At 46.8% G+C, this 23160-nt stretch overlaps 1 protein-coding gene across 1 annotated transcript in view; it reads right to left on the reverse strand.

Annotated features, from left to right (window-relative positions):
* Positions 1–23160, reverse strand: part of LOC134423873 (multiple epidermal growth factor-like domains protein 6) — a 192990-nt gene that overhangs the window by 32100 nt on the left and 137730 nt on the right. Inside the window, exons 10-22 of the mRNA XM_063167363.1 lie at positions 22685–22822; positions 19197–19319; positions 17704–17826; positions 16614–16772; positions 14270–14401; positions 11618–11746; positions 11296–11424; positions 10088–10222; positions 8961–9095; positions 8384–8509; positions 7937–8068; positions 6948–7076; positions 1923–2051 (exon numbers count right to left, since the gene is read on the reverse strand). Of these exons, the coding sequence (XP_063023433.1) occupies positions 1923–2051; positions 6948–7076; positions 7937–8068; positions 8384–8509; positions 8961–9095; positions 10088–10222; positions 11296–11424; positions 11618–11746; positions 14270–14401; positions 16614–16772; positions 17704–17826; positions 19197–19319; positions 22685–22822 (1719 nt within the window). The remainder of the gene's footprint in view (positions 1–1922; positions 2052–6947; positions 7077–7936; positions 8069–8383; positions 8510–8960; positions 9096–10087; positions 10223–11295; positions 11425–11617; positions 11747–14269; positions 14402–16613; positions 16773–17703; positions 17827–19196; positions 19320–22684; positions 22823–23160) is intronic.

Below are 23160 nucleotides of genomic sequence, written 5' to 3' on the forward strand. Positions count from 1 at the left end.
TGAAAACAGAAATCCAAAGGCAAATTTTGGGATTTCAGCAGTCTCAGCTTGAATCCAGATCCTGTGCTGCCACAATGCAAAACACCAAAAGCAATGACTGCAGGTTCAAACACCCTTGCTGTGCAGGGGTGATATTAATTATTAATATCAACCAAAATCCCATTTTGTAAGGGACTGTCTTCTCCCAGGACTCTGAACTTAGAAGGGTGCAAAAGCCTGAGTTTCAACATTTCTGTGATGACAGAGCAGTCCTTCCCAGCCACAGGCTGAGGCACCAGCAGGATGTGTGAAGTCCAAGGCAGCCAGGGCTCGATGTGAATTTCTGCCTGCAAGGCACAGAGCCTGGCCAACGTGGGTGGATTGCCAAGAGGACGGCAAAAAGCACATCCCTGCCAGAAGGAAACCCTGCCAGTCTCCCAGTCACTCCAAACAGAAGCGCCGCAGCTCCGCCGAGAGAAGGTGCCAAGAAGGTTCTACCAAGGGCAAACCACCCACATGTTCTCCTCCCTCGGCGCCTTTTGGAAGCTGCCAAACTGTTCTGGTTGAAACTTCCTAAGTTAAGAGGTAACCTGGGTCAGCTGAGAGCGAACACTCTGCCTTCCTGAGGGAAAACACGCAGAAAACGGTGTTTTACAGAGCCCTAAATTTCACTCTCCCCTCCACAATCTTCTTTCAGGAATTAAAAAAAAAAAGATAAAAATGTGCAACATTACTGATTTGGAAGTTGAGATTTGTTCTTTTTTTTCCCACCAATAGAATTCCCCAGTTTTCTCCATATTGCTCACACCTATTCTGGCAAAGACTGTTTAGCCTCTTTGTTCCCATTATAATTCCTGTTGGAATGAAGAGATTTACACAACAACACAGATAACTGCCTTGTTTTTTTCCAATAAAAATACAATAACTTAAAAAAAATCAGTAGATTTGGGAAAACATATTTCAGCTAAATTGTATTAAAAAGGGACATAGTGGAGATACCATGAATTATGAGGTGCAATTTGCAGCAGAACCCTGGAAAGTATTTTAATTTTGTATCATAGTCCTTGGTAAGAAAGCGAGGGAAACAACAATCAGGAATATTAACTCCAACCTGTGGGTGCCTTGCCACACTCCTGGTCAGGCTGTGGAGCATCTTCCTTCCCATGAGAGGGCAGCAGCTGCCTGCAAGAGCTGTCACTTCCCTCCATCCTCGCTGCTGAAACTGGCTGATAAAGCTGCTTTCCATGCAAAATAGTTGTGACTTTGGTTCAAATACTATAATTTGCAGCATCTTCAATCACCTACACTTAAACCTTCACAGTGCCTGAATGGCCCTGTGTTGTTTCTCTTTTATTTTTTTTATACAAAAAGTCTGCAAAATGATGCAGCATGACAGCAACCTCCTGTGATAACGCCATGGACTGACTCACCACAACGTAGATGAAGAATCCAGTCCAACCTTTCCAACACTTTACCAAATGACTAGGTGATAGAAGAGTAGATAGAATAGAATTGGATTTATTTAAGTTAGAAGTGAATCTGTTCTTGAAGAGCTCCACAGGGATGATGCACACATCCATGTTTTTCTCGAAAGCACTTCAGGGAGGCACTGGAAACAAGCAAGCATAAGGCTGAACAAGCTTCTCCCTGCTCAGTGCTCAAATAGTGGGACTCTGCTTGAAAAGAGTCTTCATAAAGATGTGATACAGCAGAAGCCTTAAGCATATATCTAATTTTAACCATGTGAAAACACGTGCCCAACATTTGGCACCCAGCACGATCCTCTGCTGAGTTAGGAGGGGAGCTCACATTTCAATATCGGCTTCTAATAAAGTTCAGTGGTTCATTTAGATCCAATGCTGTCAATTGTAAAACCTGCTCTCTGAACAAAAACCAAGACAAATTCTCCATGAATCCTAAGGGGACCAGGGGAGCAGCGGTACCTTTTTCACAGAAGGTTCCTGTCCAGCCCGCCGTGCAGGTGCAGGCTCCGCTGACGTGGTCGCAGGCAGCTCCGTTCTGGCACTGACAGCTGGACTCACAGCCCGGGCCAAAGCTCCCCTCGGGGCACCCTGCAGCACAGGAACCACAACCAGAGCATGGGTTAATGCCAGAGCAGATCAGGCATCAATGGGGAATTTTTACATGCATGGGAAATCTGACTATTTCCAAAATAATCAAGGCGTAAAGGTAACGGATTAAAAGTAAGATCTGAGTGTCCCCTCTGAGGTTCAGGTAGGTTGGGCTACATTCAAGATCTATTTTAGAAAAATTCCAGAGTGCTGAGAGACTAAATTCTGCACAGAAAATGAACACCTTCTATTGCAAAGCCTGAGACTTCACAGGTTCTGCATGATGACACTTTGCCCATTGGTTTGGAGTTGCTTATGTGCACATCTCCACTGGGACTTCATCTGCTGGGAGGGGAGAAGCTCCTCTGTTTTCCTGCAAATCCTCTTTCCCCAGAAAGCTGGAGAAAATATGAAATGTGTTGGTTGCCTTCACAAAGCTCCAAATTGAATGCTGCACACTTTACTTTCATGCGCTGCTTTGAAAGATTCAAGTGAAAACATTACATCTGGGGGACAGATTAACAATTACATTTCCACAGCAGTTAATGTGAGGAGTTTTAAAAGATTTGCATGGTACTAACTATCAGCAGAAAGAAAACATTTAGAATGAAAATAATTTCTTCCAGGATTATAGGAAAATCAATTAAGACCGGGGCCAGTTGCCTAATTCACATTGGATATTTTGGACAGGCTGAAACACAGAGATAGACTTGGCTAAATACAATATTACAGGGCCTCTACTCATGTTTGAAGGTCTTGTGAACATCCCTCTAAATGAGTTATGGAGATTACTGCCAGATCTCTTCTAGAAGTCTAAGATTTTAGCATTTACAGCTACAAAGTGATTTTCAGTCAATCTGGAAGGAATCAGAGAGAACAGAAAACAAGAATCCTCAAAAACAGCTCCATGTCTGGAATAGGGGAGTGGGTTTGGTGTTGTCTGTTTGGTGCTATGGGTGGGCAGTGATTGGAACTGGCAGGAATTCAGCTGCTCCTGCAGCTCAGTGACTCTGCCAACTGTGTGTATTACAGAGGAGCTGGGTAGAAGAGCAAGGTACCCAAAGTATTTATTTGCTTTCAAAGAGTCAAAAAATGGGATGTTGTTTAAATGTATGTTAGAATCTATTTTTTTGCACTTACAGGTGAAATGCCTTCCTCTTCCCAAAGATGCAAATCACTGCTTAACAAATAAATACATAAAGGTGCACTTGTGCCTTAAAAACCTGATCCTTCTCCATGTTTCCCTTTCAGCTGAAATTTCAGTCAGAGAATCTGTGCAAGGGAAATGGTGCTGCAGTGCAGCAAGAGGTGTGGGGCTCTCAGCAGAGCTCCCTTCAGGTGTTTAGCCCAGAGCTGAGGCTTTTCAAGGTGATGGCAAAGGGTCAGAGCACTTCACAAATGATTTCACAGTCCACAGCACAGAGAATCTGCCCCTGCTCCAGCAGGCACAGGCTGCTGTGATGCGTGTCAGGATCCAGCCACCCCGACAGAGAACTGAGCTCCTGCCAGGGGAAGGAGCCCAGCCTGCAGGGACAAGAAAGGGATGCCTGGGGAGCAGAGGAAATATCCAGGGATAGTGAGGATTTCACCTCCAAAGCAGCATAAAATTATGGGAAGAGCAATCATTTTCATAATCTTGTGCACACACATACACATATATATGTGCAATTTAAAACATATACATACACACACACACACACAAAATAAGGGGCAAAAAGCAGACTAAATACAACAGAAAGCCCACAGAAAGAACTTTAAAGACTGCCTGATGTTTTGTCAGTGGCGATGGCTTCACTGATTCCCTTCCCAGCGAGGATTACAAGCAGCTATTTGGCCACTCTGTCTCTGCATAGATGCTATTTTGAGAGAGATCAAGAGTGAAAGAGAAGCAGAGCTGGCAGCTCCTTCTCTGGGAGCTAGTCTTCCCCACACACTGTCCTTCCATTCCCTCTGTGCCAACAGCAACAAGGGCTGCACGATCAACTTTCCAGGCTTTCTTGTCTTAGGTCACGGTTCCAGATTAATTGTTTTGACATTTCTGTGTGACACCAGCAGTTAATCCTGCCCACGCTACTGAGGCTCTGGTAGCTACATCTGTGCTACTGTAAGATTGTTAAACTAGTAGATAAAATGTTTGTTTTATTTAACATCAATATAATCAATAATAATAGTAATAGCAGCTTAACTATGCAACTTACTGCCACAAGATGAAGTGGATTCCAAATGCTTGCATGAAATGAAAAAGAAAATAGGCACATTAATTGGAAAAAAAATTAAATCAAGCAGTATTAAATATAGAGATATTGCTTCTGTCTCATGGAGCTCCTGAATGAGAAATTGATGGCACCTGGGGAGACATATGAGAAATTGACTGTGAGCCTGTTTTCATATGCTTGAAGCATCTGCTACTCACCTCAGTTAGAAGTGAATGTTAAGGTGAGGGTCATGGGCCTCTGATAAGAACATTGCACATTTTTGTTTTTAATAAATACAGGACTCCAAAAAATCCTAGTTTTCCTTCTGTTATGTACATGTGAAATATTTCTATGTGCCTGACCTGAAATAGAGATTTACCAAGGGTAAGTTCTGCCCTAAAACCGAATAAGTAAAACCAATACGGAAACTCTTAGGCCACAACCCAAATACACATCAATCCTATCCCTCTCAAGAGATCCTAACACTAAAAATAGCTGCTGGGTCCAAAACAAGGCTGAAAATACCTTTTCTGGAAATCCAATTAGGCAAAGCATCTAACCCCCGTGAAAGGCGAGAGCGCGGCGCGGGGCACAGCGGGGGCGGAACAGCCTGGGAGCGTTCCTGCGGGGAACGAGCAGGAAAACACAACTTCCAGGGATGTGGGAGCTGGGGTTGGGGAGGCAGGCACTTACTGAGCTGGCAGTGCTGCCCAGTGAAGCCTGGCTGGCAGGAGCAGGTGCCCGTGGCGGGGTCGCAGCCGCCGTCGCCGCCGTCGCAGGCGCAGGAGTTGGCGCAGTCCTGGCCCCAGCGGCCGCTGCTGCAGGCTGCCAAGGGAAACGGGGTCACATCCAGCTCCACCCCAAAACCCTGCTGCACTTCCATGTGAGAGAACACAGAGTACACAAAATTCTACGGGACTGAACTCCCAGATGCAGCACAGGTGAAAATTGTGGAAATAAAGAGCTTTTTTGCCGGTCTGTTTCAGCGGGACACAGGCGGGTATTGTCCCATCCATGTAAAACTAATCATTTGAAGTCATAAAACTAATAATTCATTATCTGGCCCAAGGGAAATTTAGGTTAGATGTTAGGAAAAGTTTTTACTGAAAGAATGTGTCCCGGTTTAGGACAAATTTGGGAGAGAACCTTTGTAGGGTTCCTCTAGAAAGCAGATTCAAGCGGCACATTCAAGCGGCTGAAGAGTGACAAAGATGTTGCTCTTATCTTTATCCAGAGTGATAACGTTCTGGAACCATCTGCCCAGGGAGGTGGTGGAATTACCACCCCTGGGTGGGTTTAAAAAAAGTGTGGATGTGGCACTTGGTGCCATGGTTTAGTTGAGGTGGTGTTAAGGCATGGGCTGGACTTGGTGATCTTAAAGATCTCTTCCAACCTGGTGATGCTGTGAATCCATACCCATCAGTCACAAATCTATAATTTCATGGAAATAAAATCTCAGCTATTGACTCACTCACTGAAAACCTGCATACCCAGAATTAGCTAATGAGTTTAACCAGACAGATTTGGGAGCATCCTCCATGATTTCCCCAAAATACTGGGAAATGCAGCATGGACACAAAGGAATGCCACAATGTTTGTTAAAGCAACTTACTGCTTTCATCCTAAAATCACATAGCACTGACACAATTACACCAGTGTACCACAAAATGTCCTTTCTTTCAAGTAAAGGATGAAGATGAAAGTGCCAATTAGGGCAACAGAAACCTGGTTTTGGAGTTGGGAATCTGTTTAATGCCTGGCCTGCAATAGCTGGAAGAGCTGCTGTACCAAGATACCACTGCAAAACAATTTTTCTCAGATCTTATCCTGAATAGAAATAAAAGCTTTCCTTTGTCATGGTCTCACAATTCTCTAGACAGCCCAGGGAGTTGTGAAAAGCCATCTCAGTGGCTCTACACACTACCAACTGGCTTGATTTTTAAAATATGCATATGGGTGGAAACTTCAGATTTTCCCAGCATTTTTTTCAGTACAGAGCCTGAGAAGTCAGGTGCAAAACTTGCTGCTATCAACACTGCCAATTAAATGACTTTATGTGTTTAAGACCAAGTTTAGAGTTGTCTCTGTTGGTTTTTTGCAAGAGGCATCACAATGAATCAAGCAGAAGAGTTGTGTCACAGGAAAAGAGAGGATGGCTTCACATTTATATGGTGCCATCCAAAAAGGGCAAATCTACTCTCTCACACAGCCACCAATATGGAGAGCAATGCTAAAGTCAACAGAAGGATGCTCTGCTCTTCCAGAGAACAGAAATTTTCACAGCATTTATATTCCCAAGTTAAAAAGTGACCTTTAGACACACGACTGTACATGCCACTCACTTGTTGAATAAATCTCCCCTAAACAAAATGAGAAATGGAAAATTAATCTCAAAACTAATCTGCACTGAAAATGAAAAACAAAACTGTCTGTCAGTCAAAATGCTGACAGGACAGATGGTATTGGGCAAAGGGATCCATAGTGTTGAAATAAGAGCTTATATCAATACTTTGCGCTTCATCAGCCATCTATTTCAATGCTTTGAACCTGGATAATGAAGGATTATAACCACCCAGGCTGTGCAAACCCACAAACACACCGTTTCAGAAGCAGTAAGATTAGCAAAACTATATTAAAAAACTGTAATAAACTAAGAGCAAACAGAGCAGGTCCCCAGGAGGCGCCGTGTGCCCTGACTTACGGTGTTTGCAGTCGTGGCCAGTCCAGCCCGGGGGACAGGAGCACTCCCCGGTGACGTGGTGACACTGAGCACTGCTGCCACAGCTGCACAGCCACAGGCAGCCCCGTCCATAGTGTCCATCAGGGCAGGCTGCAAACAGAGACAGGCTGGGACTTCACCCAGATCGCAAAGCCTGGCCGCAGACAGCCACAGCTCACCCCCCCAAAACAGGCTTCAGCTGAATCCAGGAATCAAAACAGCAACACTGAAATGTCTGGGATCCCCATCCTGGGGGTCTGGGGCTGAGTCCTGGAATGTGGGAACAGCCTGAATGGCTTTTGGGTACTCCTGTGCATCAGGCTGTTTCCTCAGAGGAGGAAAACCTTCCTCAAAAGCCATTTTATGACTAACAAGAATTAAAAACGTGCCACCACCAAGGTCTGCACAAAGCAGAGCTGTTCTGAGAGCCTCTGTGCAGCTCAACAGCCACACTCAGGCAGCCTTTTAACACCCAGAGGCTGAAGAGCAGCACAGAATAGCTCCCTGAACTGCTCCCATGGTGTCTGGCTGCAGGGATAGCACTGACACTGCTCCCTCATCTTCAGTATTATTTAATCCTAAATGATCTACACCAAGGAGTGCTGCTGCAAACATAACTCAAGAATAATGCCACATGGGCCAGCTGGTCACACCTCTTGCCAGACAGCCAGGATTACAGCACCAGTGGTGTGGCTGTTAAACACTGTATTTTCAAGTACAGCTTGCCATAAATTAGGTCTAATGATAACATCCATTTGGGATGCAGCTTAGCTGATCACGTGCATTTATCTGCAATCTGCCTCCCACAAATAATGTCAAATCCAACCTGGGGAATTCCTGGAGATGAAGGGCACTTAATCTCAGATCAGCATGCTTTATCTCACAAAAGAGTAAGAAGGCAGAAATCGGACCATAACCTGAATTTTCAATCTGACTTTCTTTTCCTGGGGAAGGCTGAGGCGAGGACTTACTGTCAGAGCAGGAAGGCCCAGTGTAGCCAGGGGGACAGTCACAGGCCCCAGTTTCCCTGTTGCACTGTCCCCCGTTGGCACAGGGCTCGCAGGAGTTCTGGCAGTCTGGTCCCCACTGGCCATCTGGGCAATCTGCAGAAAAAGCACATGAGGTGTAACCAGTGTCATTTGCTGTTTCAGGACAGTTGTAGATTTCTGCTGCTACCCTGAAGAATTTAAAAATAATAGTAAAACTGAGCTGGATTGTGACATTATATTGTTATACATCCCTGGCAGCCCTGTCATTAAACTGCAGCATGCAAGAACACAGCTAAAGAGAGACCAAAGGCTCTCTCCCAATTTCCACCACAGTTTGCTTGTTTATTGGTTTGGGAAACAGCCAATTCTACTTCTTATCACATCTTCCAAAGCCAGGCACTCCCTACCTTGCTCCAGCACCTCACACACCTTGCTCACACGTAGCACCAGTTTTCCCAGCTGGGCAAACACACTGCCCTGTCCTTGGATCACACGGGGCTCCTCCACAGCTGCACCTCTGCCTGCAGCCCATCCCGAAGCTGCCAGGCTGACAAGCTGAACAAAAAAACCCCAAAGCCATGGTTAGGAACATTTTGAAGACATTAGGAGGCACCACAGCCACCAATTTCCAACTGAGCTGTGCTGGTAGAAGTGATCAGTGTTAGCAGTGGAGTCTGAGCAACTGGTGGTCTGAAATGAACTGCAGCAGAGCCCTGCAAAGTCTGTGCCTGAAGCTTTAAAAGCAACTATTGTTACCTGGGCAAATGTTAGTTTGGGTAACTGGCCTCAGCCTTGTGCCTTGACCTTTGCAGGGAGAGAGAGGGAGAGAGAGAGACAGCATTTGCCAGGCTCCAAATATCAGTCTGGTTTCAGTGGGGAACTGCCAGCTCGTATCAACAACAAACGTACCTGCTTATCTGCAGCTTCTATATCTGAACCTAAGTTTCCTGAATCGGCTTCCCCATCCCAAGTGTATCTCCCAGGGTAACATGCAGTGAGTACCTACACAAATGGCATTTTTCTCCATGAAACCCAGCTGGACACGGATGTTTGCAGGCTCCTGTCTCAGGATCACACAGAACATCAGGAGGACAGCTGCACCTCAGTTTGCAACCAGCCCCATAAAACCCTGGGGTGCACTCTGGAAATAGAAGCAGGTACAGAACATGCATATGAAAAAGGAAAAGTTAAGAGAAGTGAGAAAAAAAATCAGAAAATAATTTGGGGAAACTTGCAGAGAATATATTATAATGTACATTTTAAAGGTGTTGCTAACAAAGTGTAAATACTTAATAAATGCTTACATTTCAAAGAGGTTACTGCTTAAATGTAACCCAGAAACAGAGTGGCAGAATGCTTAAAGATTTATTCAATTAGAATACTTGAGGATGTATTCAATTAAATACATGATGGAATTCTTTTCTTTGATGTCTGAGTTCTGCTGCTCTCTGCCTTGGTGCACAGCCAGTGCTGGGCAAGGCATGCTCCCTGTCAGAATTCAGCCCATCAACAAGAATGATAAAAATATTAAATATTGTCATTATTGCCCTCCACCAAACCCACCAGAATTACTGCCATAAATCCAACACAGTCCTGCATGGCCAGAGAAAAATCTGAAGGGAGAATCTTTTTTATGTTACTCCACTGCTGTCTGGAAAGGGCTACTGAGACATGCAAACATGAATGCAGGATACAATTCTCTTTGAACTACCCCCAAAAACTACAAAGAGTAAGTTGAATTCAAAGAGCTGCAAATCTGAAGGAAAAGCAGCATTACTGAACCTGTTTACAAATCACCCCACTGCCATAAAGCACAGATTTTGCCACTTATTTACTGACTGTGTCAAAAAAGCACAGAAATGAAAACTCACATGATTTTCATTACTTAAGGTTGTATTAGGATTTAGGTTCTGTATTTCTGTTGTCATTTGACCAGGCTAAAACTCCTTCAGTTCCTGAGCTCTATTCCCCTCAGTGTCCCTGCAAGCCTAGCAGGGTTCAAACCCCACAAAAACATTAGTAGGATAGGAATATATATGAGTAGCAGCAGCCAAACAAAGCTGATGGGTGGAAGAGGGAGAAGCTGCTGGGACAAAGGCACAGCAGATGTAGGGACCTGGCTGTGGGTGGTACCTTTGTGACACTTCTTGCCGTGGTATCCAGGCTGGCAGGTGCAGGAGCCGTCCCTGGGGCTGCACTCCAGCGTGTGCTCCTTCACACACTGGCACTCCTCCGAGCAGCCCGCGCCAAAGGCCCACCTGGGACAGGCTGCAGCCACAAGGAAAGGAAGCATCAGCTCTGTAAATTATGCAGGAGCTGGCTGAAACTGCACACTGCTGCAGGAGCAAAACCTCGGGTCTGCTTTCAGCCAGCACACCCCCGTTCCACAGCAGCACCTGTTCATGTGTGGGTGGGTAAGAGAAGAGTTTACATGATCCCTGTGCTGGGTCATTCATTTCATGTCAAGCAATACGTGGTGAATGCAAGAACCAGAAACATTTCAAAGCAAACTCAGCTGATTTTTCGAATGGAAAAAAACTTGGGTGCACTCCAAGACAAAAGCTTTCACAATAAAACCCAAAACAAAACTAAACAAAAGATTTTTGATATTGCACAGATTTTAAAAACAAAATCTGTAAGTACAAAGAAACTTGATCATTTATGTTGCAAAGTTTTTGTTTTCATTCTTTTTATTCCATCTAATGTCTGTTCCTCATCCTGTCCCAGCCAGCCCTGCTCCAACCAGATTGCAACCTCAGCAATAACCCTAATGTTAACCTGTCCACCCCATCTATAACCCTCACCTTTGAGCATCAGTAAATCTCAATACTTATGGCAAAGATTAATGAGTAAAGAAAAAGATTAATGAAGATTCTGGGGCCTCCTGGCACATTTCAAAAGTCCTGTCCTCCTGCTACTCCCAGACTATTGCAGAACCCAAAGTCTTGATAATTTTATCAGAAACAGAAGGGTTTGGGTTGAAAGGTCCCATAAAGCCCATCTTGTTCCACCCCTCGGCCATGGGCAGGGACACCTTCCACTATCCCAGGCTGCTCCAAGCCCTGTCCAGCCTGGCCTTGGGCACTGCCAGGGATCAGGGGCAGCCACAGCTTCTCTGAGCACCCTGTGCCAGGGCCTCCTCACCCTCACAGCAAAGAACATTTTTCTAACATCTAAGCTAAACCTCCATTGTTTTAGTAAATCCATTCCTAGCACTGCCTGACTGTGCATAAAGTCACTCTCCTTGCTTTCTGCCTGCCCCCTTTAGGTTATGTGGAGTCTTTAACAGACTGTCCCACTGTGCACACATTGAGCAGATCCCAAAAACGCCGGGGACTTACTGAGGTGGCAGAAGCGGCCGTAGAGCCCGGGGTCACACAGGCAGGCTCCATACAGTCTGTGGCAGTGGCCCTTGTTGGCACAGTTGCATGGCTTGTTGCAGTTCTTCCCAAAGAAACCTTTTGGGCAACCTTTGGAGTGCACAAACACAGGAGGGCATCAGTGGCTACAGGTGCAAGCCCCAAACCCAAAGCAGTTTGTGGCTGAGCTGGGGCTCTGCGCAGCCTCACTGCTACTGGCTTGTCTCACCCTCTGTTCTGCTCATTACTTAAAAAAGGATCAGGGTGGGAAAAGTGGGGAGCTGAGGCAGAGCTGGAGCCATACCATCCTCGCAGAGCTGGCCCAGCACACCAGGAGGGCAGTGGCACTGCCCTGTGCCAGGGTCACACCAGCCTCCGTTCTGGCACCTGCAGACTCCGGCGCATCCTCTGCCGAACGTCCCGGGGGGACAGGCTGTGGAGAGAGCAGGGAGTGTGAGCACTGCAAGAAACACTTCCCCTCTGCTCTAAGGGAAGCACAACAAGGCTCTGGGCACTGAGAAGGGCAGCAAGGCTGATGGAGGGTCTGGGACACCAGTGGTGTGAGGAGCAGCTGAAGGAGCTGGGTTTGTTCAGCCTGGAGAACTCATGGAGACCTCATGGCTCCTTACAACTCCCTGAGAGGAGGGTGCAGCCAGGTGGGGGTGGATCTCCTCTGCCAGGCAGCCAGCAGCAGGGCAAGAGCACACAACCTTAAGCTGCACCAGGGGAGATTCAGGTCTGATGTCAAGAGGAATTTCCTCACAGAGAGCATGACTGGGCATTGGAATGGGTTGCCCTGGTAAGTTAGTGGAATCACCATCCCTGGAGGTGTTTAAGAGACTGGGTGTGGCACTCAGTGCCATGGGCTGGTTGGGAAGGTGTTATTGGGTCAGAGGTTGGACTCGACTGCAAAGGTCTTTTCCAGCCTAATTGTCTCTGTGATTCTGTGAAGACTGAGTAAGGACAGAGTTTTAGTTGAGCAGGCTCTAAACAAAGTCATACTCTTCTGTAAAGGACATCAACCTGATATTTACTAGAACATCTCAAAGGACATTGAATTAACCAAGTTTTGGGAAGTACTGTCATGTATCCAACCCTCCCCAGCACATGCTGCCCTCCCCACAAAACACAGGCTCAAAAACCATTGCCTGTCAAGCCCAAAGCTTAAACATCAGAGCACAGCTTGGAACACTTGGACAGAAATATTTTAAACATTTTTTTTTCTCTCCCAAGCACTATTATAAAAATAATATCTTGTTTTTCAAACGTAGTTTCTGAAACTCCCCAGGTAATCAGGGCAGCAATGGATCCACAACAGCAAAAGCAAACTGTGAGATGCAGCCCTGCTCTGCTGTTTGCAGCCTGAGCTGCCTGAGTGGATACAGTTGCTGGAGTCATCTGACTTCACTGACGTTTTATCAATGTACATTAAGAAAGTTGACATTTCACATCAATTTCCATTCGGCTTCTTTAGTGCATTATTAGAGAAATTTAGCTCCAGTTTTCTCCGCTGCTTTAGCTCACCCTAAACCTGCTCACCCCAAACCCATGAATTGTGCTGTATATTAAAAAATGCAAGAGAAAAGAGTGAAAGTAATCACACATGAGTAATTAATACAGATTAGATACTGTGTTTATCACTGTCCCTGCTGACTTCATCAGACAGCAGGTTTAGCTCAACAACACAGTCCTATTAAACTTCTTTAAATTCCAGAGGTGAATTCCATTAGACTACATGCATGGATGTCTAGTGCAAATATACATAATAAATTTTATTATTTATGAAATGAACTAAAGAATTTGGATACTGCCTTGAAATTTTCATAATCTCACCTGAACTACCAGCACACCAGGGACAGAAGTAAGAATATCCTCACTTGATAGCTTGAACTGTTGGAGACAGACTGGAAATTATCCTTTTAATCCTCCCCATTCCTACTCTCTTAGCTGCCCCCAGAGTTTACAAACCAATCCCACCATCAGTCTCCCAAAATAACCACAGGCAGACTGCTGGTTTCAATCACTTGCTTGATTTTTCTGCATTTCTGTCCACGTGATGACGTCTCCGAAACAATCTTGATGGCAATTAACCTGAAGAGTGCTGTCTACTGATGTCAAGTAATAAATTTTCATCGACTTTTTGTCTCCCCAGTGACAGCAAAGACTTTCTGAGAATGATGGGCCATCATGTCACACACCACGAAATGGAGGGACCCATCTCAAAGAGGAAATCTGCTGTATGATGTCTCAGACAAGCAGCAGACAAGTTTTGCCAAACTGCAGATGAAGAACAGCACATCAAGAAATCACCACTCTCTTTCCTATGGGTTTTGACACCTACTTCTGAATCAGAAAGATCTTCTGCCAGGAAACAGGAGCAAGAAGACTGAAAACCTGTTATAAAGGGCACTGACTTGGCAACAGAATTCTGAAAAATACCATTTCCAATGTGAAAAATCAACTGCTCCAAGAAAGTGATGCTAATAATAAAAAGAATTATAAGGAAAAAGAAATGGAAAACGTAAAAAAAAAAAATATTTAAAGGCAATGTCTTGGGGTGCTACAATGGAAAAACTCAATTTTAGCATACATGTCCACCCAGGCTGTCACACCAGCATCTGGGACAGACTTCTGGAGTCACCAAGGCAGGTTGTGGAACAAAGCATGGCCAGCAAACCTCGGCAGCTTTTAGCAGCAAAGCAAATAGGAACGAACAACCACCAAATACTCAGGACAGGGATGATTCTGTCCTGACCTCCACCGGAGCGCAGGGACCTCTGTGTACTGCAGCATCACTTACAGCTCCTATTCACCATGCCCCAGCACAACAAATCTGGTTATGAGACAGCAGTGCTCCTTCAGGAGCCTCACAGGTGAGAAGCACAGGAGGTTCCTCCCACTGTCCACCTGCAGAGGCCCTGCAGGAGGGTCAGCCCCCGGCCAGCCCCGTACTCACTCTCGTTGCAGACGAGCCCAGCCCGGCCGGGCGGGCAGACGCAGCCGCTGCGCTCGCTGTTGCAGCGGCCCCCGTGCAGGCAATCCTCACACCTCAGGCTGCAGTCCTGGCCAAACGTGTCACCCAGGCACACTGCCAGCAACAAGAAACACACAGGGCCGAGTGAGCAGCTGGACAAAAACCTTCCCACACACTCTTACCTACGGCTGGGTTGTGAACGCCGCTGGTTTGGCACAGAAGGCACAGCAAAGTGGGCATTCCTGAATTTCCCTCTGCGTGTTTCTGACTCCAAGTACAAGGAAAGCTGGGTGTTTAGCTGTAATTTGCTCCCCTAAATGCTATAATTCTTCAGGCAAGAGCTACTTTTTAAAAGCAAGAGTTTTGCCTTCAGAAAAAGTGAATTTGCAACTAATGCTTGATAACATTGTATATAACTAGAAGGATTTATTGGGACTTTCCTTCTCCCCTTGCTAGCCTATCCCCGTTGTATGATTGCAGTAAATGGATATAGTGCTATTTAAACATAGTTCAGTGGTATTTTCAACCACACAGTGTGAGTGTTCTAGGAAAACAAAGCAAAATACACATTTATCATGTCTCTTCTCTTCATGGATATGAAGATTTTTATATAGGAAACCCGATATGAAAATGCATTTTTTTCTCTCCTTCCCCATCCTCCTTTTATCCCTTGCCACCCTCACATTCTCTTTGTTGGGTATATTGAGACAGGCATGCAAAATAAAGCGACTGTCTGGTAAAATACTTCAGTGGCATTGAAGATCTCATCCACACAGTTTAGAGCCTTCAAGGCTTAATGGCTGTGGCTGGAGGCTTTTTGGAAGGGGATTTTTAACAGCACCTGAAAGTGAGCTGGCAGCTTATTCAGCCTTATTTCAGTAAGTTACAGGCTGGTTCCATTTCACCAACAGTTTTCTGTGAGAGGCCAGATTTCCTCTAGGTCTGAGCACCCAACTGTTCCCTTTTCTGCAGCTGAACAAATGCCCAAGCTTTCAGGGACATTCAGAATCCCAGTGGTACCACTTAGAAAAGGGTACAAATTCACACTGCAGGAGAAGAATACAGACCACCATTGAAAACATCATGCTTCCATCATAAAAAGTCATTAAAGTTAGAGAAAATATTTAATTATTTGCACCAGCTTACTGTTAAAGCAGGCTTTTTTATAATACAGATAGCAGCACAAAACCAGGTCTGAAAACACAAGGAGTAAATTACTATTTAGAAGGTAAAAGAACTTACTAAACCATTTAAAGTTCCTTTTTTCCATCACCTTTTTGTACAAACCACTACATGCTGCAAAGCCTGAGCCTTAGAAAAAGTGCAGCTGCTCAGCTGTGACTGATAATACCCAAATTTCTGTAGCTAAATATAAATAAAACATGCAAAAAGTGGTCAATAAATATTTGATTGTGGTTTCTAGGCCTGATAATTTTGCCTGTGGTTATCTCATTTATCAGTTTCCCAGTTGGTTATCAGTGTTGTTGAGTCCGGCTTGATGCTGTGTGATTTGGGAGGGTCTTAACAGTTTTGTTCACAAAAATAAGGTATTTTTTTTATTAAAGTCAAGACCAGCTCCTGATTTTTGCCTGTAGGGCACAGTCCTCAGATGGGTAATTATAGAGTTTATATAAAAATCACAGGACACACATAGAAAAAAGCAAGAAATCCTGGTGATCCACCAGCACTCACCAGAAAGCAAACACAGGGTTTCACCTCATAATACCCCTAAAATTGTGAAGTTTTCACCTTTGGGTGGAAAGATCGAATCATGCAAAGCCCAGGTGGGTGCAAAGCTGTCCTGCACCCACTCCTGTGCTGTTTGCCACCACTTGAGCTGAGCAACACGTGGATGGGTTGGTGCTTTTCCCAGAGAGTCAAGGGAAACCTGAATCTTCAGAGGATTGTTTTTAACACAGGTAAAATGCAAATATCTTAAACAAAAATCCTCCAGTTGTTATAAAAGAGTTTGTAAACAGGGACCCGTGCTCCCAGCTCTAGGAGGAAGGGAGTTTCCCCAGGTTATAAGCCATGCCATCCTCTCAGCCCTGGCATGACGAGCTCTCTGTGGCTGCTGCCTGGGCTCTGGGCAGACACCCTGCTTTCCAAGGAGCCTGTGCTGCTCACTCCTCCCCTGTCTCCCTCCCAAAGCATCCAGGCACCTCCTGGCTCCTCAAACATGTCCCATTTGGGATGGAACACGGAGACAGGCAGGATGCAGGATTAACACTCCTGATGCTGAGCCCCACCAGCCCAGCCCCAAATCCTCCCCCAGGACGATCCCCCCAGGTTGCAGTGCTGGCTCAGGGCCCTGCTGGTCACTCACCAACCCTGTGCACCAGGGTGAGCTCTCCTCGGGGGTCTCCATCCTCGGCCAGGGCCCCGAGGGCGAGGTGCAGCAGCTGGGGGGGCCCTCGGAACTGCAGCCCTGGGGCACCAGCCAGCCCTGCTGCCTCCTCTGCTTCGGCCTCCTCCGCGCCTAGGGCTGGACAAACACAGCCATCAGCACCCCAGCCCGCCTCCACCCCCTCTCATCTACATCTTTTCTTACTATTATGATGCTTTTAGATGTTCAAGTCACACCTCTGCCCAGCGGTCCCAGCCCAGGCATTTTCTCACAGAGTTCCTGCTATCCAAAAATGAAAATAGACAGGAAATGGGAGACACCGTCCCCACCCCATCTTTCCCTTTTTCTTCTGCTGGAAAAAAAAAAAAAACTCTACTCCTGGAGAATCAAAATTAAATGAGGAGATTCATTTTCCTCACTTGAAGTTTGAGATTATTTTTAGCTAATGAAGGTCATTACTCTTGCTCGTTTTGGAGATGACAAATAGAAAGTGAGGCCAGCTGTGCAATTTATTTTAAGAAACATGAAAACCTGGGCCTTAAAATGACGGGAAATCAGTTGGCTTTCTTTTTGGTGTTGGTTAGAATATCAAACTCTGGGTTAAGGTTTAGCAGTTGCTAAACTTGGTTATAAAGCTGAGTTGCTCTGCTAAACTCTGGACTGGTTACACTGGCAGAAATCCAGAATAACATCACTGACTAATGGAAAAGTTGCCATGGTTGATCAAAGAAAAATCCGGCTACTTTTTTTTTTCCCACAGGATGTTAAACTTCATCAAATAGTGCAAGAAAAGTGTCAAAATAGTATTAATTTCTAAACCAGGAGCTTTAGGTTTTCTAACGTGTCCAGCGGATTTACGTGTTCATCTGCCATTAATCTTTGGCAAAAGCCATTACTGGAGGATGAACTTGGATCCACACACTGCACGTAGCCCTACCCTGGCCACGTTCAGAGATGGCTCAAGTTGGGCTCCCAAAATCTCAGGATCTGTGGAAATCTCTGCTCCAAAAATCACTTTTTAAATCAGTGGGAAGTGCTTAATGGCCCTCAAATTTTGAGAAGAACTCACCCACGCAGGCCCATCTGCTGTCCCCAAGCCTGTAACCCTCCTTACAGGCACACTCGTAGGACCCCAGGGAATTCACACAGAAATGGTCACAGTTGCCATTATCCAGACGACATTCATCCACATCTAGAAAATCCAGACATAAATGGTGATTAGGAACAAGTACTTCTGCTTGCAGAGCCCATGCTGTGCCCAGCTGTATCTGACAAATTATTCTGTACATAAGAAAACACAATTTTTCTTATGTGTTTTGGAGCTCTCCGTTTCTCTCTGGTATTGGAGGTATGAAAACATTTCAGGGCTATAGGGAGCAGATTATTTCACTGATGTTTTTGTCTTGAGTGAAAACACATGCTTTAAGCTGTTAAGCTCAGTTGATCCTTCAGTTATTTTGAGGGCTCTTTTTTTTGTGGAAGGAGTGTTTTAACACACATCAGTATACAGTGTCCATGGAGAGAGGAGGGAAAGTTTCTCTCTGCTGGCTCCTCTCCCAAATCCCCACAGTTGATGCTGGGTTATTCCTGTATTCCAGCCTCACAAAGAGGAAATTACACATTTGTAAAAACCTTACCAGCAAAGCTGGCATAGGGTCAGTGACTCTCATTAGGGCAGTGCCCACAAAGCCCTGCAAAGGGCTTTGACAGCATTTCTTCTACCCTGGGCTGTGATTAGTAAGACCGAGCCATTGGTACCAAAAGAGTTTTGACAAGGGCATGGAATGATGCAGGACAAGTGGGAATGGCTTTAGACTAACAAAGGGAAGGTTTAGACTGGATATTAGGAGGGAATTCTTCCCTGTGAGGGTGGTAAGGCCCTGCTTGCCCAGAGAAGCTGTGGCTGCTCCATCCCTGGATGTGTTCCAGGTCAGGTTGGACGGGGCTTGGAGCAGCCTGGTGTCACCACATTGCTCTTCACAGAGAAATGCAAGGCACAATTCTTCCCAAGACTATTTCTGGGTTTCCCATTCTCTGAACCTCAGAGAAAGAAAACACAATTCTTAACTCATTTGCTGTGCCTGTGTTGTGCCAAAGCAGAATGCAGTATGGAGATTTTTTTACCCAGAGTGATGGTGTTTTGTTTCTTTGGCCTATCAGGGCCAGGTGTGTGTGTGTGTTGGGACTGTGGGCTGACAGTCTCGAGATTCAGCGCAGTGGAGTGCTTGCAGATTCAGTTTAGATGTAATGTAATATAGTATAGAATAATATAGTATAATAAAGTACCTAATTAGCTTTCTGACAAGATGGAGTCAGACGCCTTATTTCTCTCCCTTTGTCGGGGGCAAAAATATCCACTCTAGCCTGGTCTAGTGGGAGGTGTCCCTGCTCACAGCAGGGGTGGAATGAGGTGACCTTTAGGCGCCTTGAAGCCCAACCCTGCCCGGCCCAGCCCAGCTCAGTCCAGCCCAGTTCGGCCCAGCCTACCCCAGCCCAGCCAGGCCCGGCCCAGCCCATTCGAGCCCATCCCAGCCCAGGCCATCCCAGCCCGGCCTAGCTCACCATCACAGGAGCAGCCGTCGGCGCTGAGCTGGAACCCCGCCTTGCAGGCACACTCGTAGCCCCCCGCGTAGTTGATGCAGAACTGGGAGCAGCAGGACTCCCCAGTCTCACACTCGTCCACGTCTGCAAGGAAAGGTTCAGCCCTTGAGACTCCCCCAGCTGCTGCCACAGCGCTCCTGAGAGCTTTTCTGCTGCAGCACTTGCTGCTTTGCACCTTCCTTCAAGCACATAAATTCAGACATTCACTGTCTGAATCCTGAATCCTGACAGCCACTGCCTTCTCCCTTCCCCCATCTGAATCCTGAATCCCTACAGCAGCTGCCTTCTACCTTCCCCCATAGCAGCCAGGACTGTCCATGTCCTGGGAGAGGCATCTCCTCTCCAAGTCTGAGCTGCCCTGAGGGGATTTACAAACACCAGCTGGCATCAAGGATAGGACCCACGGGAATGGTTAGAGTTGTGTCAGGTTGGATATCGGAAAAGGTTCTTCCCCCAACCCAGAGGGTGCTGGGCACTGCCCAGGGAATTGGCACAGCCCTGAGGCTGCCAGAGCTCCAGAGGTTTGGACAATGCTCTCAGGGATGTGGGATTGTTGGACTCAATGATCCTTGTTGTGTCCCTTCCAACTCAGAATATTCTATGGTTCTACGAAGAGACAACAGCAAGGACCCACCAGCCCTCAAAAACATTCTGTTTAACAGCAACCTACATTTGACTATTTAGACCTTCTCTACATTCAACCTTACTCAATGCAAACTACCAATGCTCTGATCCACCCAGGCCCTTGCTGGACAGCAGCAGCCTGGAAGGTTCAGCTGCAGCTTCTGGAAACTGATTTCCTGCTGCCTCCTCCTGCTCTGTGCCCGCTCAGAAATTGGTATCATTGACACCACTGCTCTGGTGATTAGATAGGAGAGCTGAGCTGTTATCTGTGCACTGCAGGCTCCTGGCTGCTGTCAGGCTGCTGAGCAGGTCAGTGGCCATCCAAGGGCCACCTTGTCAATGCTGAGTCTGCAAAATGCTTCTGAACGTGGCCTGGCTGAGCAGCTGCAGATAGGAAAGGTCAGTGTCTCAATTAACCTTGGAAGGAGCACCAACTTTATGAGGAAACACGGACAGGAGAAAGAAAATGTAATTAATCAATCGAGGTGAGGAGGTCAGTGTGAAAATGATTAATGCAGGTTATTTGAAGGCAGTGTTTTCCAGAAATGTCACAAGCTGAGCTCCTCTGCAGTACATCAGGTGATGCCTCACTCAGGGCTCCAGCAACAGCCCCTTGTTTGTGCAGGAATGCAAAATCCGCATCCCACAAAAAGGAGATTTTTGCTGTTAAGAGCAACTTTTCACGTCTTCAGGCCTCCTCTGTGTTCTCCCCCTTCCCTTGCTGTGTCTGGAGTATCTGCTTCCCTCTGAACTCCCCAGCAGCAGGTCACTGAGCTGGGGTGTGGGCAGCAGGCTGCTTTGCCTCCTGTCAGCTGTACAGACAAGACTATGCAACCCACCCACCCCTGTGAGGCTCTGGCTCCAAATCTGCCTCCCAAACTTCTTCTGGTTTTGCTTTTTAAGCTCCATCGTCACCCGCCCTTGCAGCCCTTGGTGCTTCCCTCCTCCCCTGCTCCTCCTCTCTCCTGCACTTGGCTTTTTTTCCTTGCAAGACTCCTTTTGTCTGTAATGCCTCTCACACTCATCAGCGCTCCCACTCTCTACCTCTTCTCATCATCTCATATCTCCCTGCACTGCTTTGTGGTGCCTGCTCCTTTTTCCATTCCCCCTCTCTTCCTGGCTATTCTTAAAAATTGTAATGGCATACTGACAGCAAGCCCAAAGCAGAACGAGATACATTTTGCATGACAAAAGCCGTAAACAAAACAAAAACATAAAACAAACACACACACACAAAAAGAATCTCATAGCAGAATTGCTTAAAACATGAATGAATTTTTAAACTTATGTCTCAAAATAAACCCAAATCTAACTCAGGAGGTGAAAGCAACAAAGTGAGACTTCTCACAGGCAGCAGTGTAACCTCATCACTGAGCAAATCTGATGGAAACACAGCAGGCTCTGGAGCACCAAGTGCAGTTTGTGCAAGCAGCACTTGGGAACACTTGTGCTGCTGCTCTGAGCCACCAGCTGAGAGGGGAAGGCAAAGAAAGTCAGCTCTGTGATGTTTGGGCTGCTCGAGGTGAGACACAGCCATGGCAGCAGGCCATGCAGTGTTGTATTGCACTAAACAGTTTATTTAGTTGTTGTTTTGTTATTGCCACTCCCTGCCCTCTTTGGGGACCCATCCCAGCCCGCTCCTAGGTTACCTGTGCAGGTTTTTCCCCCTGCTTGGGTTACCTGTGCAGGTTTTGCCCCCATTTCGGGTTACTTGTGCAAGTTTTCCTCTCAGCTGGGGTTACCTGTTCAGGTTTTGCCCCATCTCGGTTTACCTGTGCAGGTTTTTCCTCATTTCAGGTTACCTGCACAGGTTTTGTTACCTGTGCAGGTTTTGCTCCCATCTTGGGTTACCTGTGCAGGTTTTTCCCCCATCTCAGGTTACCTGTGCAGGTTTTGTTACCTGTGCAGGTTTTGCTCCCATCTCGGATACCTGTGCAGGTTTTTCCCCATCTCAGGTTACCTGTGCATGTTTTGCCCCCATTTCAGGTTACTTGTGCAGGTTTTGCCCCCATTTTGGGTTACTTGTGCAGGTTTTGCCCCCATTTCGGGTTACTTGTGCAGGTTTTGCCCCCATTTTGGGTTACTTGTGCAGGTTTTGCCCCCATTTCGGGTTACTTGTGCAGGTTTTCCTCCCAGCTGGGGTTACCTGTTCAGGTTTTCCCCCCGGCTCAGGTTACCTGTTCAGGTTTTGCCCCCATCTCGGGTTACCTGTGCAGGTTTTGTTACCTGTGCAGGTTTTGCTCCCATCTCGGGTTACCTGTGCAGGTTTTTCCCCATTTCAGGTTACCTGCGCAGGTTTTGTTACCTGTGCAGGTTTTGCTCCCATCTCGGGTTACCTGTGCAGGCTTTTCCCCATTTCAGGTTACCTGTACAGGTTCTGCCCCCATCTCAGGTTACCTGTGCAGGTTTTGCCCCCATCTTGGGTTACCTGTGCAGGTTTTGCTCTCATTTCAGGTTACCTGTGCTGGTTTTGCCCCCATCTCGGGTTACCTGTGCAGGTTTTGTTACCTGTGCAGGCTCTCCCCCATCCCGGGTTAACTGTGCAGGTTTTGTTACCTGTGCAGGCTCTCCCCCATCCCGGGTTAACTGTGCAGGTTTTGTTACCTGTGCAGGCTCTCCCCCATCCCGGGTTACCCGTGCAGGTGTTGTTACCTGTGCAGGCTCTCCCCCAGCTCGGATACCTGTGCAGGTTTTGTTACCTGTGCAGGCTCTCCCCCATCCCGGGTTACCCGTGCAGGTGTTGTTACCTGTGCAGGTTCTGCCCCCATCCCGGGTTACCCGTGCAGGTGTTGTTACCTGTGCAGGCTCTCCCCCAGCTCGGATACCTGTGCAGGCTTTGCCGTCCCCGGCCAGGCGGTGCCCGCGGGGGCAGGAGCAGCGCGGTCCCGCTGCCGTGTGCTCGCAGCCGTGCTCGCAGCCGCCGTTCCCGTCCCGGCAGCTGTCCACGATTTCCATCTCGATGCCTGGATGAAGTAAATCAGAAGGGAGTTAAAAAGCAAGCCCGAAGGATGTAAAACAGCAGCCAGGAGCGCTGTAGCAGTGAGTGTAACCAGCTCACAGCCCCACCCCACAGGAGCAACCTTTGGAGTCACTGAGCTCCAGGTGTTTGTGTCTCAGCAGTGGATGCTCCCAAATTCAGCCATGTGAAGCTGGTTCAGTGCTCAGCAACCACCTGCTACAGGAGCCTTCCCAGCTTTCCTCAACTTCATGCTTTGCCCCAAAGGAGGAGCGGAAGCATCTGAGGAGCCCAGGTGGTGTCCCCAACCCAGCCTGATGCACTTCCCAAAGAGCAGCTTGGAGT

This window comes from Melospiza melodia, chromosome 12, assembly GCF_035770615.1.
Source record: "Melospiza melodia melodia isolate bMelMel2 chromosome 12, bMelMel2.pri, whole genome shotgun sequence".
NCBI classification, from domain to species: domain Eukaryota; kingdom Metazoa; phylum Chordata; class Aves; order Passeriformes; family Passerellidae; genus Melospiza; species Melospiza melodia.